This window comes from Exophiala dermatitidis (assembly GCF_000230625.1).
Source record: "Exophiala dermatitidis NIH/UT8656 unplaced genomic scaffold supercont1.6, whole genome shotgun sequence".
NCBI lineage: Eukaryota > Fungi > Ascomycota > Eurotiomycetes > Chaetothyriales > Herpotrichiellaceae > Exophiala > Exophiala dermatitidis.
Window position 1 is genome coordinate 2226469 of NW_008751651.1, and position 13718 is coordinate 2240186.

Genomic DNA, 13718 nt, shown 5'->3' on the forward strand with positions numbered 1-13718 from the left:
CGCATTTTCACGGCTGTACCAATTGTCGATATTTGAAGATGATGGATTGCAAATATCTGTCGATTTAGCATGGGAGATATCTCCCCGTTTTGCTGAGGCGCAGTGCGCTGCGAAAACTCTCAGCTGCTGATTACATAAAGGGTTTCGCTTTTGCAGCATCGTTCTCAACAGCGTGTATACTGACTGGTATGTATTCCTCACATCTCCTGCTTCTCCCTCCACAACTCTTTATGATGACAAACATCTAAACATTACTTATTTCTGGTACCTCTTATGCCAGAAGAGCCTGCTTTATCGCGGGTTCCTTCGATGATCTAAATGGACTTCTGATCTGCCCTTATCCATCTCCCAATATTGCGTGTCTTGATGTCGAGATTGGGGCTGATTCACCTTCTACAGTTTCGAGCAGCACAAATTTCGCTGGCCGTCCTGGAACAAGCAGAATACGAGACTGTGTTATCGTCGAAATTCTGATGCCATAGACCCTTGTGAACCCGAGTGGCAGATGTTTTTCTTTCATTGTAGCCCAATACATGTTCTGTTCCAAACATTGTACAAGTAATACAGGGTTTCCTCGCTCTCAAGGGGTATAAATTATTCGCACGCTGTCCATCCAAGCGATGCATACCAGTCCAACGCCAACGCTGCGGAAAGAAGATCAATCAAACGTCAAAGGGACTTTTTGTTATGATATGCCACCCATTTCTGTATCACCATCTCTTCCTGCAACAGACCCCTCCTCTGGCTTCTTCTCTTCCTCATGCACGCCATTCGTGACCTGTGAATCTTGTGCGGAAGTGGCCTGCGGTACTGAGGCTTCAGACGCGGCGGCTGGCTCTTCCGTGGTGGCTGCAGCCTCCGGCCCAATGTGTTCTTGACGAACCTCCGGCTGTTCTTGCGGCTGTGTCGCGGGATCTTCTGGCTGTGTAGGCGCAGAAGTTTCTTCTGTTTGTGGCTTGGGATCGTCGAACTTATATAAAAACCTTTCACGAATGTTCGTCCGGTCCGGGTTGCCTTCGTACAAAATCGACTGGTGGATGAGGCATTCGCCTAGCCATTGAAGAGGAAACTCGGCTCTATAGAAGCACAACAAGATGAGGTCAGCACCGGGAAGGGCGAGCGCAAGACGATTTTACAATGCAAACGCAATACAATATATATTTGAGACATGGGGACCGGGTCCTAACATACTCTACACCCAAGCTCTCGGTGATGGCTTTCTTGAGAAATGGCGCGACTCGCGCGTTCAAGTAGTCCCTCAGTGGGACTTGTTGTCTGTTCCCGCCATCATTCACGATCGTGGTTGGTGTATTGGAGGCTGACTGGGACATGTTGACCAGTTGTTCTCGCTGTATTTGACTGGAAGGGGGTTCTCAAAATCCAAAAGTCAATGATAAACATACAATGTTAGGCTCGAGATGCCAGTACGGTTTCCGCCCTGTCCCAAACGAGAAGGTGGGCCGGATAAGGTCACGTGGTAGAATTGGCTCTTCCATGGCCTTTCCATGGCCTAGTTGTTTGCAGAGTAGTGGTCGTGAGGGATATGATTTGTTTGGGCAGCTGTTTAATGATGATTATGATCTCCAATGAGAGGGCGGACCTATGATACAAGGGCTCACAAGATGTATCAAGGTGGAGCGTTAATTGTCAAACAATTTCCGCAACACTTTAGCGGTCATGAAACCAAGACCGAAACTGTGAAGAGCATTAGAAGACAAATCCGTATCCAGCAGCCTCACAGGACTTCCTCTTGAGGGCAGGCATATTCGAACCGAGTCTTCGAAAACAACAGTAAAAGGCCGCAGATCCATGCTGTACCTGCGTCTGAGCGGCGAAATTGTGGCGCCGCGAGGACTTGAAGACCAATAGTCACCTCCCATCATGCTTTGGAGACTCATGCTTCCATTTATGTTCTTCCGATTGAAGCAATATATAGGAGTGATGGGACCGGACTTCAGTCGGGCTTCGAAGCGAATGGACCAATGCTCATTTTGTAACCGTCCGTGGCTGGAGATTCGGCACCATTCCCAGGCAACGAGGAGAACTTGCTATTCAGATGCCATGCAACAGGAGAATGTTGAGGCTTCGCATATCTCCCATCAACATAACAAGCCGATATCACCTTCTGTAACAAACCGACCAGAGGAACTGTGGGCCAACCGAGTGAGCCTCTTGAAGTTCACCACGTGTCGACATAACACTGGCGATAGTACAACATCGACAGCTGGAGACATCGGCAATGTAAGGTATTGGGACATTGGACGACACCTGACCATTTTTCAATGCACCGCTGGCGGGATGGGCACAGTTAGCGCAGCTTCCATTGAAATGTGAGGATGGCTAAAGTGAAGCGACTGTTGTTTAGCTTCTTAAGTCAAGAAACAGAAGGTCTTGTACGGCGCAACGTGGCTCTGCAACAGTGCCCGACGGCGTCATGGATGCGTTGGCGCAGTTGGCGTAGCCGAAGCACGCGGCAAAGAGCGGTCTGAGCGACGAGTGTCATCTATATATAATAGACGACGTCGCAAGTATTCTCCACAGGTGGATGTCTTTTTCTCATGGAAGGGGAATGACAGGAGACGAAACACACTGCCGGGTCCTGGCCCTGGCGCCAATGTCAATTGCTCACGGCTGAAATGAAGGCTTCGCTTACGAGTTCTGTGCAGCGGTTATGCTGCTCAAGTCTAACAACGCAGCTCGTTCCTCGACGCAGTGGATGCTGTCTGTATAGGTCGAGCAGGTCACGGTTTGCGCCAGTGCTTGTAGACGAGGCTGCGATACCGTGACAGGTTCCATATATTTTGCGCGCATCTGTTGGATGCCATTGTGATGGAAGTGCCAGTGTGCAGAGAGACAAAGAAGCGGCTGATATGAGGATCCCAGCCGCCCGCAGGCGCTCTGAAGCTTAGGCGGGTTACAGGCGCTGATTCGGCAACCGAACACCTCGTCCAGGCATGTCATTCGACACACCATCAGCCTGCGACGGGATGGCGCCGTCCCTCGAGGCCTTTCGGGGATCCCTGTCAGTTGCTTGGGCCCTGGCTTGACTGTATGTTTATCCACTTTCTCTATCGAAGCGAAGCCCGTGCGACTGTGGCACTGACATCGCGGAGAGGAGCAAAACAACTACGAGCGGATACTAACCCTACTGCTGGAGCTCCTCTGCGCTCGGAAATAAAGACAACAAACAACAACACCTCAATCTCGCGCCGGCTGCAGGGGCGCGGAGACGAACAAAAGAAGCTCTGGAGCAACTGCGCGTCCCTAATCTTGCACGCATGAACCAGCAGCACCAAGACCGAGCCGGCTAAACCTGTTCGACACTTGGATTAGAGGAGGGAGACCAGCTTCCCACCGTTCCACACCATTTCCACCATTCAACCACCGCTCGATGCTCCATTCCAACCACTATCATACCGTGCCTCCTCTACGCCTGCATCCACCAGCCCGCCCTAGCTCTGCATAGCTCTCGATTGCTGCAGCTGCAAAAGTGATCAGAGGCATCTCGCAGACCCAGGCCGCGCCGTTTGACTACTGCTGAACGGCCGTGCTGGCCGAGCTGCCCACGGAACCTCCCCTCTGACAGACAGACACGGAACCCTCGCTCATCATTTCGATGGCCGCCGCCGGCCACTCACAGCGCGCCCTCGCATGTCTTGCAGCTGCGGCCGACATTGGCCTACCCGCGCCCTCCTGATCATCTGCCTCTATTGCTGGCCAGTCGATTGCTCACTGTTAATGGCTCCTGAGTCTCTTCTATTGCCTCGAGCAGCAAGGCCAGGAATTTTTCTTGCTACAATCGCGGCCAAACTACGCCAGAAACGATTCCCCGAGAGGTCAAGAGGGCTCAGCCGACTTGCCCACCACTGTCTTTTCCGTCCTATATACTGCTGAGCGCTGGGGAGTTCTTCGTTGTTAATCAGACTTCCGAGTCCTGGACAAACAGCCCTGCAGGAGCCCTATGCCGCCCGCCGTTGCACCTGGTCACAATCACATGCGGTCCTTCCTTCACGAAAGTTAGCAGCCGCGCGCCTTGTCCCTTCCAGATGTCAAATCTGCTCGACACGACATGGACAGTTTCGGAGAAAATCGTCCTCTTGACCAATGTCATTCAAGACGCCGGGCACGATGTTCCTTCCTTACTGCTTCAGAGCATATCCGAGCGCAATATCCAGCCCAGATGGGCTGATATTCCTTTGCCAGCAGGTATGCTTAGACCTAGCCAGTTGGGGTTGTGCGCAGTTGCGCGCAGGACCCTTTTCGATGCACATATCTGTTCGGCTGGGGACGATCCATCACCGGCGTCCAGATCACGATGAGGCTAACTGTGTAACACACGTAGGCCGGTCGTTGAATGCTTGTCGGAGAGTATATGATGAAATGGTACGCGGTCCTCCGCAACATCCACGCTCGTTCCCCGCGGTCGGTCCTCCCGGTTATCCTCCTCAGCATTTAGGCCCAGGTCCCGGTCAACTGAGGAGCGCTTCCGAGCATGAGTTGCAGCCGTTGAGCACCCACCGCTCGATCCAGCCTCGTCCTCCGCTAGCAACGGGGTCGCCGTTGCCGTCAGTCACAAATGGCGAATTTGCTATATTGCGTCCGTTTCCATCCGATCCAGGTGTGGAGAGGCGACGGAAGCGTGGCCGGCCGACGAAAGAAGAGGTTGAGGAACGCGGGAGACGGCTTGCAATGACTGGCCAGACTTACGAACCAAAGAAACGCGCGCCAAAGAAGCTCAGGCTGTCAGGTACGCCTGGTTCCACTGCAGAAGTACGGCCGGGCAGCTCTCCTGGACTACACGCTCCCCGGGAGCATCCTCCTGAACGCAACGAGGAAGCCTCAAGCGTGACGCGAGGACCGAGACAGCAAACAGAGGAGGACGATTTATCTCAGCAAGCAGCCCCCCAATCTCCATTGGACGATTTCGGTAACGAAAAGAGCGCGGGTGCAGCAGAAAGTCCTTCGGATCGATTACTGTTACGGTCCAGGTCAGGAGAACGCGCCCAAGGAGCGGTCGCTGCTCCTCAAACCAAGCGTGAGGCGCAGAGTCCCGGTGTAGGACGAGAAGCAGAGACGGGGCACAAGGTATGATGGTCTCCAAACGGGGTGACCGTCCAGCTAGCCTTTTGTTTGAGGCAAGATGGTTGGCAACCGACAGCTGGCCCGTCCTCTGACCATTTTATGCAACAAAACTATCGAAACAGCTGCTATACGCAATTCAGTTCCACGAGCCATGACCATAGAGAAGGGTGCGATGCATGCGTACACGATACCCATGGACCCACTGAGCAAACAACGGGTGGTTTTACTGCTACATCTACTCCGATTGCATTTTACTACAATTTTGCTTTGGGCTCGGTCCTCAAACATGCGACGTGTCCAGTGCGTCCCAAAATGAACCATACGAGGCACGGCCAGACGGAGGGTTATATTCTTTTGTTTCTCAATGTGTTCGATTCTATTTCAGCTTGATATCGAAAAACCGCCAACGGCATCTCGCAGGCCGGCAAGCTCGCACAAGCTACATGAGCGCTCACTGTCATATTACAACACGAGCATTGCTACTAAAACGAATTTATACCCTCTGTGTATTTCTATAATTCAGGGATGGATGGTGGATCCTGCCGGTCAGGACGAGGCCAATCTTGGACCTTCTTTTACAAAAGAAACGGGAGTCGGCTTGGATGGAATATTTATATCTTGACAAAACGACAGGGGTGCTTGGGGGAAAGTAGAAAAAGCACATATAATCATGAGTATAAATATGAAATACTTCACTGCCGGTATGCAAAGGAGCTGGAACCAAGGGTTCATAATAGTACGATGAGAATGTCCCAAGTCCAGGTTCCATACTACGCCTAGTACTACATACACTGTACTAGTAGTCAATCGTCCAGGCAAAAGTGTTGGTGTTGAGTTACACGGTAGTCCAAGGTACTGTAATTCACGTTGGTGTGCACATATGCTGTACTATGTACTCTGCCATCTGTATGGAACACAAGTGGTAAAGATGGCGATCTTTGTGTGCGTGCTTCAATTTGTCCGCGTGTTGTGTACATGTACGGTTGTATCTTTAGATATTCATTCATATTTCCGCGGAAAGGAAATGTAGAATAAAATGTTTCTTTTATAACAACCCCTCTAAATTAGGCCTTTCCATGCACTGCTGTCAGGTAGTGTTCGTTGTCATATATTTATTTATTTATTTTTTTTCTCAATCCGATCTGAAGCATTTATACCTTTGTTGACAACTTAATGCTCTGATACAGTACAAAGTAGCTGCAGATGGAGCTGGAGCTGGGCAGTTAGAAAGAAGAGAAGAGAGAGAAAAAGAGGGTAGTCAGAATGATCACCTCATCCATACCACATATGTACTCACATATATATATATTCCAAGTACATAGGGTACATGAGTGAAATTTTAGGGTTTAACGGTGACCTATGTACGAGAGATGTGTTTGATGGATGAAGCGACGCTGCCTGCTGCACTGCGAGCATTAGGTACAGGACTCGAGACGAAAAAGGAACCAAGGAATGAAACATAAAAGATGAAGCAAAGTATGTATGGTAAGTGCTGTATGTATAAGACTTTTTGCTTTTCCTTCAACAGAAAAAAGTCCCAACCTCAATGATGCCGCTTCTACTTCCAAGGGAGAATCGATTTGACTCGAATTCATTTTCAATCAATCAGTCGTCATCGTAGAGTCCCTCATCGTCGCCTTCGACACCATCTAGAAAGCCATTACCGTCACCATCGACAACCCCAGTACCATTGTCGAGAAGAGGAGATCGTCCAGTCCTTTCGACGGCCTTGCCTTTGCTTTTGCCGGTGATTGCATTGCCGTCCAAATTGGCGGCGCCGCTGAAAACTCCTCCGGCTCCGAGTGACCCGTTTACATGAGACTGAAAACCACCCCGGCCCGTGCTTACACCGTAGTCGTCGTCCGCATCCGAAGAAGCGCCGGAGTCAGGGTTGCCGATCCGCGGGAACGGGACTTGAGCAGGAGGTCCATTGACGTTCCCCAAATCCAAACGCGTAGTGGTGGCGTTGACGTTGGCGCTGGCGTTGTCGGCTCTCTGTTTGCCTTTACCTTTTGTACTGTTGATGTTGCTGTTATTGTCGTTGACGGAACTTGCATGCAATGGCCGAGCTTGTTGCGACGAGACAGCTTGCGGAGGCGGCTGCTGCTGTGCATTTGCACCGGAATCAAGACCGGGTTGTTGTAGTCGATTTTGGTCCGAGCGAAAAGGATTCGGTGTGGTGGTCGCCGTCGCCGTCGAGCTTGGTCGCAGAGGTAATCTCGCTTGATTCTGCTGCGGCTGCTGCTGCGGTGGCTGCGCATCCTTCGTACCATTTTGACCACCACCGGCACCGTCCTTGGCGGAAGAAACCGTAATATCCTGCTCCTCAAACATATTGCGGATTCTCTCAAAGTGTTCCAGCTCCTTCTTACTGACACTGCCGACCAACTCGTTCTGAGCGGCGATAAAATCCTCTTCGCCCACCACGACTTGAACATCCTCTTCCGTAGCCAAGTGATCAAAAAAGTACCCGGTACTGATCTCCTCGCCACGCAATTTACTAATCTGTCGTACTTTCTCATCAACCGCCTGCGTCTTGCGAGTAATCGCTTTCAACATGGCGTCGCTGCAAAGCGCATACAGATCCGCGCCGGTATACGTGAAAGGCAGCCGGCTGGCAACCTTTCGTAAACTGACATCTGGAGCGAGCGTGAAGTTCCGGGTCAAAGCCTTGAGGATTGTCTCCTGTTGGTCATGAGTATCCGCCACTCCAAGATACAACATCTTGTCGAATCGCCCAGGCCGGAGCAGAGCCGGATCCAGAAGATCTGGCCTGTTGGTTGCACCAATGACAAACACCCCGCCTGCATTTGACGGCGAGCTGGAGCTGCCGTCCGCATTATTGTCACTGCTTGAACCTCCTCCGCTCGACATTCCGTCCAGTTCGGCAAGGAGCTGAGAGACAATGCGATCCATCACGCCTCCGCTGTCGCCTTGGTTGCCTCGTTTGGGCGCCACTGAGTCCAACTCATCAAAGAACACGACACACGGCCGGGCGTCTCGAGCACGTTGAAAAACCCGTCGTACATTTGCCTCAGACTCGCCGATATACATGTTAAGCAACTCGGGTCCCTTGACACTGAAAAAGTTGAGGCTGAATTCCGTCGCGATGGCCTTTGCAAGAAGTGTTTTGCCCGTTCCGGGAGGCCCATAAAACAAGATCCCGGAGCGCTTTCGGATCCCGTTCGCAAAGAGTTCGGGATGTGTAAGAGGCAGGGATATCGTCTCCATAATGGCGTCTTTCTGCGACGAAAGACCCCCAACGTCTTGCCAGGTAACGGTGGGGATTTTGGGCGCACCGATCGCGTCGGAGAATGTCGATCGCGCCGCGGATATCGCTCGACTGAAGTCACTGGAAAGAAGGTGAGTAGCTGCTTGACCACCGGAGATGTAGATGTCGGAAAGTCGACATTTCTGCGCTTCAGCCAGGGCTAAAAGACGTTCCGAGCGCGCCAGCGTGGCCCTGTTGACGACGTCCAGTAGATCTCCTGCCACCAAAGCGGCAGTCTGCAATGCGAGCGATTTCAAATTTATGCTTGTCGAAAGAGGAGTCGAGCTGGTGGTACAGGCATTCCGGAGAATGAGCTCACGAGCGTTTTCGTCGGGTGCCGTCACCTCGAATTCATGTGAGAATAGACTTCGGATGCCGGCTGGGATGTCATCGATCTTAGTGGTCGTTGCGATCAGTACGCGAGACCACGAGATGATTTCTTGCAACACTGGCACCATCCTATCCGCCGTCAACGCGTCAATGTGCTGGATCAACAGTGCCGTCTGTTGAGGCCCTCCCGACAGTGCCCGCTCAGCGCGGGTGCGAAGTAAAGCCTCTGTCTTCACATCACCGCCACCAGTTGTCGAAGCATTTTCCGAGAGCAGATCGTGGGCCGATATTGTGAAAGTATGAACACCGACGCCGGCGCAGGCGGAACTGGCAATATAAGACTTTCCGATTTGCCGTTGTGTAGAGTGTAGCAGTATCACAAGCGGAGGAAGTCCCAAGCCGATGGCTCGAGTGCTCACCGAGGCTGAGATCAATCCCGACAGCCGTTTTTCCAGTGGCAGTCTTTCCAAAGGAGGCAGATCTGCCGCGGTGGCAATGTGATCGACCTTGTGAACCTGCCTCTGAGTGACCCTTTTGATTCCAAACCAATATTTGCTCCACAGTTCGGTCAGAAATGATACTGAAGCGATACTGCTGCCACTTTGAGACACTCTGGCCTGGGATGTGTCAAGAGTGACGACACCACCCCATCTGTCCCGGTCTGAGTCACCTTCCAGGGTTGATGGTTCCACATCGATTTGCTGGACAGAGAACCACGCTATCGCGAATCGAGCAGGCCCGGTACCTTCGGGGATGTTGAGCTTTGTAATGGTCTCATCCTCTCCAGCGTTGTCCTCCGCACCGGTGGACGAGGCAATAGCCTTGCCCAATTCTTGATCCACCGGCACCGCGACGAGGTCCCCTTTCTTCAGCATGCGTTTCTTGCTTTCCAGATAATACTTCAAGGATGAGAACAGGGTGGATTGTAGGGTAGGATTGGTGGTGATCGGATCAGACAGCTTGGAAAACACGACCTCCTTGGCCAGTGGAGGAGCCTTGGACGTAGTGGGATGCGATGATTGAATGCTTCTAGGTTCGAGATGGCGAGGAGCGGTCGGCAATGCACCAACCTTGACGTATTGGGCGTTTGACAGATTAGCAAGTAATGTGGGGGATAGATAGAGCACTGGAGATAGTGGCATAAGCAGATCCCTTTGCGAAAAGCTCGACCTCCTATCTCCAGTTTTGTCCACGGCGTATCTCGGCTGCAGGGTGGATAGACCTGAAAGACCAAACACCCTTACGGTCCGCCAGTCGGATTCTTCTTCATCGTTTAAGCCGCCGAGGGACTTGAACGCCGAGGTAGGGAATCCTTGTGAGCTCACAATTCGAGACACCTCGATTCGAACCCAGTCACCAGAGAAACATCCAATTTTCGCCAGAGTACTGGTGTCAATAAACACAAACGACTCTTCGTCGTCCTCCGGGCTAGGTTTCGGATGCAGCAACTCGATCGGTACCCTTTGGAGGAGGGCTTCCGTGCGAAAGACCTTTCCCGGTCGTGCACCAGCTCGTGCGGTTGTGGAAGTAAAGCTAGAGTAGACGGAACCAGGTGTTTGCGTACCCGTCCTCTTTCCGCCGCCGGCCCTTGGGGTGGCGGCAGTCATTGCTGACAGTGTCCCAGCTTGCTGAGGCGGCAGACCGGGAGCACTGAGTGAAATCATATCATCCATCGAGTCGGAGTCTTCATCGCTATCTTCGTGGCCGGAGACCTCGGATTCGGTTTCCTCGTCTGATACATCGTCCCCGTCCGAACCGGTCTCTGTTTGCCTATCTTCAGCGGCTGAGTAGAACTGGTCATTGGAAGTATCCTCGGCAGTGTCCTCAAGAGACTCTTCGATGATAGGATGGACTGGTGCCAACTTTTTTAGAGCTTTCTCCTGCGAAGAGCCAGTCTGTATCAAAACAATCTTCGTCTTCGGAGATAGTAAACCTTGAGCGACCGGTTCACATTCCACAATGATGGCCGGAGGGGGTGGGACATGGGTGATCGGATGGGCTGGAAGTGGCAGAGGGAAGACATCGCCCGAATGGATAATGGGCAGTTGGCCCAGCGCTTCCCGAACCAGAGAAGTCATTCGGGATATTTGAGCGGGTACATTGTGTAGGACGCCGTTCGCCATTCCCGTTTTCCTGTCGCGCGCATACTGGAACCCGCCTCCAAATTTGTTCTGTATATTGTCCACCCTGTCGAGAAGTCCCTTTTCCACCGACACGTAGACCGTTTCCAAGGCAAGAGGTTTTGTGGGAATGGCCCGTATTTCGATAGATTTGGGCACATGGCCTGGGTGACGGTCTCGATCAACTGCAGCGTATGTCTTGAGAATCGACTGGCAGGCGGAAGAATTCGGTGAGAGTCTGACCACATTGCCCTCGAACGACAAGTCGGAGGAGACCCCGGTTTTGAGAGGTTGCACCGGTAGAATTGTCCATGTCGACTCTTGCACATCTGTATGTAGAGGCGACCATGGCGTCAGGGCCACAAAAGGTAGCGATGCGTGCAAACTTGCGCCTGAGTTGCCGATTAGTAGCCGTGCATTGGGAGTGACAAAGGTGTGTTCCAAAACAAGACTTACCACCCTCTTTGCCCGCGACTTTCACCCAGAGGCTCTCAGAGACGAATGCAGCGGTTCCTTTGATGCTGTCATCGAACCCGAGCCGAGCAGACAAAGGCCGCAGAGTAGGTTCACGCCTGCGGCGCTTCTTTGGGTGCTCGAGCTCATGTTGGGAGCTGTCCATGGTTATTCAGTTCGCTGCGACAAGCGACTGCATGAGGACGGGCACTCGAGTGTCTGGGCTGAGAGCAGGCACTTGTTACGACAACACCGCCGAGGAGTGTACAAATAAACAAACAAATGTTACCAAACGTTCAGACCTAGTGAATTGAGGACGTGGTCTGGCTACGCTGAACTTGAAGTTCTTTTCTCTCTTCACGTCGTTGGTGGAGGAATCCGGCTCAGGCTCAGCCGAGGCACAAATCGGGGCCCCAACTTTAGTAAGACACGAAAATCCACACCCACGAACTCGCTCTCATAGAGGGCCAAGGTCTGAGCTGTTGAACCGGGTATAATAATGCTATGTTGCGAGATGTTGTCCTAAGTTACAGGTAGTAATAGAGGTTGGGCACATCCTGCCTGTGTTGGATTAACTCCAATGTCTCAACCCTGGCTCCAAACCCCGGACGGCAGTTGGCAGAAGATGGGTATATCTAAACTGGTTACTACTGCGCGTACAGTAGCATCCTCATATTTTGCGGAGGTGGCGTCCACAGCGGTTACCACCTCGTAGGGATGCTAACCACCAGCAGACCTCGCTAAGATCACTTCCTCCAAACTGCTCGCAATCCTAAAATAACCCTGCTTCACGGAACAATATGCAAGGAGGTAGGAGTCTATGCTAGCTGTTTACTACTTATCATCGACTATCTATCCGTAAAGGGGGCTCTGTGGCTAGAAACAAATGAAGGAAGAGATAGCTAGATAGGAACCAGCTCGACCGTGCTTCACTGCCCTCTCAATGAACACCAAGTCGCAGGTCTCGCCCAAAGATAGAATCTACCACCTCTCCACTGCGAGTTGACAGGATTGACAGCAATGAGTCTGAGAGTCCATGGGTGCTTTCATTGCAGCCCTGCAGCCAGATGCCCACGCCTTCCTCAACGGCTTCAGGACTCAGCTTCAGCCCGTAGTTGCGGCCGGGTTGCCATACTCCATTTTTATTGGCGTTGATGCTCTGACAATCTCTGAGCATGTCGATGTGGGCGTCTCGTCGGTATCCTGTGGCCAGAACAACCGCATCAAAGGCCATCGTTTCCTGAGATTTGTTGCTCAAAGGCTCTAATCTGGTCAGAGTCAGGTTCATGCGGTGACTCACTGGATCTTCAGCCACCGCGGTGATCTCTCTGCTTGGCAAGATTTGATGCTGCCAGCGAGTCTTGTCTGGCTGCTTGAGCCCTTGAAGATACAAGTCCTCATATATCTTCTCGATGAGCTCCAGTCTGACCACACTGTAATTGGTTGCCTTGTTTCTTTTCAAGCTATGGTGACGGAAGTCCTCTGGTTGGGCGAAGAAGGTATCCACAGCTTCCGGGTCGAACACCTCGTTGACGAATGGCGAATCGTCACTCGGCCGCAAGGCTGTATCCCGGAATATCAATCTTGTTGTGGCATTGGGATACCGGCTATGGAGGTCGTTGAACACCTCAGCACCGCTTTGGCCGGCTCCCACAATGGCGATGCTATATGCTTTGTCTTTGTCCGGCAGAACTTGGTCAATTCTGAGTTGATATTCTGACGAATGTAAGACTCGTTCATGGTAGGGGGGAAATATCGCTGGTCGAGCCGGTCTGCCACCCGCTGCAATGACGACATTTCGAGACAAGAAGGTCTTTGTCTCTCCAGTCGATAGGTCGCGCGAGACCACCTCAAAGGAGTCATACTTCGGCGAGCCACCCAGTTTCCGGGGGTGTATCGACTCCACCTGCTGGCCGTATGTTACGACATTGTCAAAATGGCGTGCCGCCCAACGGAGATAGTCATCGAACTCGAGCCGAGACGGCAAGAACGTGCTCAGATTGGTAAACTGGATGAGCCTGTCGTGCTCTTTCAGATAATTCAGGAATGTGAAATAGCTGCAAGGGTCTCGAAGCGTTGCAAGGTCTTTGATGAAGGATATCTGCATCCTTGCACCAGGGAGCAACATCCCAGCGTGCCATTTAAATGTCTTCTGTCGCTCGAGGAAACGGACTTTCGGACTAGCAGCCCCCAAACCAGCCTCTTGTTGCGCCTGCAATGCATCGCTGAGGGCGATGGCAATGGAGAGGGAAGCTGGTCCAAATCCTACACCGATCAAGTCGTGAACATCCCCTTCGGCGGCAGAATACAGGTTGGTGGGCGAGCGGAACAGTCGAGAAGCATTCCCGTTATTACTCAGCTCTTGAGCATTCCAGCCATTGGTGTTCCGGACGTGGCTCCTTGACTCCGGGCTCGGTTTTACAGCAGCTGGAGCCATTGAGACCGTCGACGATGAGCTCTGC

At 52.2% G+C, this 13718-nt stretch overlaps 4 protein-coding genes across 4 annotated transcripts; 1 reads left to right on the forward strand and 3 right to left on the reverse strand.

Moving 5' to 3' along the window:
• Positions 1-84: 84 nt before the first annotated feature.
• HMPREF1120_07632 (uncharacterized protein) lies at positions 85-2985 on the reverse strand. Its single transcript, XM_009161860.1, has 2 exons — positions 1192-2985; positions 85-1076 (listed from the first exon to the last, which is right to left on the reverse strand). The coding sequence occupies exons 1-2, from the start codon at positions 1329-1331 to the stop codon at positions 686-688; spliced, it is 531 nt and encodes a 176-aa protein (XP_009160108.1). The 5' UTR covers positions 1332-2985; the 3' UTR covers positions 85-685.
• A 1061-nt stretch (positions 2986-4046) lies between these two features.
• Positions 4047-5091, forward strand: HMPREF1120_07633 (uncharacterized protein; the record flags this gene model as incomplete). Its single annotated transcript, XM_009161861.1, has 2 exons — positions 4047-4206; positions 4343-5091. The coding sequence occupies 2 exons, from the start codon at positions 4047-4049 to the stop codon at positions 5089-5091; spliced, it is 909 nt and encodes a 302-aa protein (XP_009160109.1).
• A 1596-nt stretch (positions 5092-6687) lies between these two features.
• HMPREF1120_07634 (adenosinetriphosphatase) lies at positions 6688-11422 on the reverse strand (the record flags this gene model as incomplete). The annotated part of the gene is made up of 2 exons (XM_009161862.1): positions 6688-11195; positions 11260-11422. 2 exons carry the CDS (start codon positions 11420-11422, stop codon positions 6688-6690), a joined length of 4671 nt encoding a protein of 1556 aa, XP_009160110.1.
• Positions 11423-12196: 774 nt separating this feature from the next.
• HMPREF1120_07635 (L-ornithine N5-oxygenase) lies at positions 12197-13693 on the reverse strand (the record flags this gene model as incomplete). The annotated part of the gene is made up of 1 exon (XM_009161863.1): positions 12197-13693. The coding sequence occupies one exon, from the start codon at positions 13691-13693 to the stop codon at positions 12197-12199; it is 1497 nt and encodes a 498-aa protein (XP_009160111.1).
• Between the last annotated feature and the right edge of the window lie 25 nt (positions 13694-13718).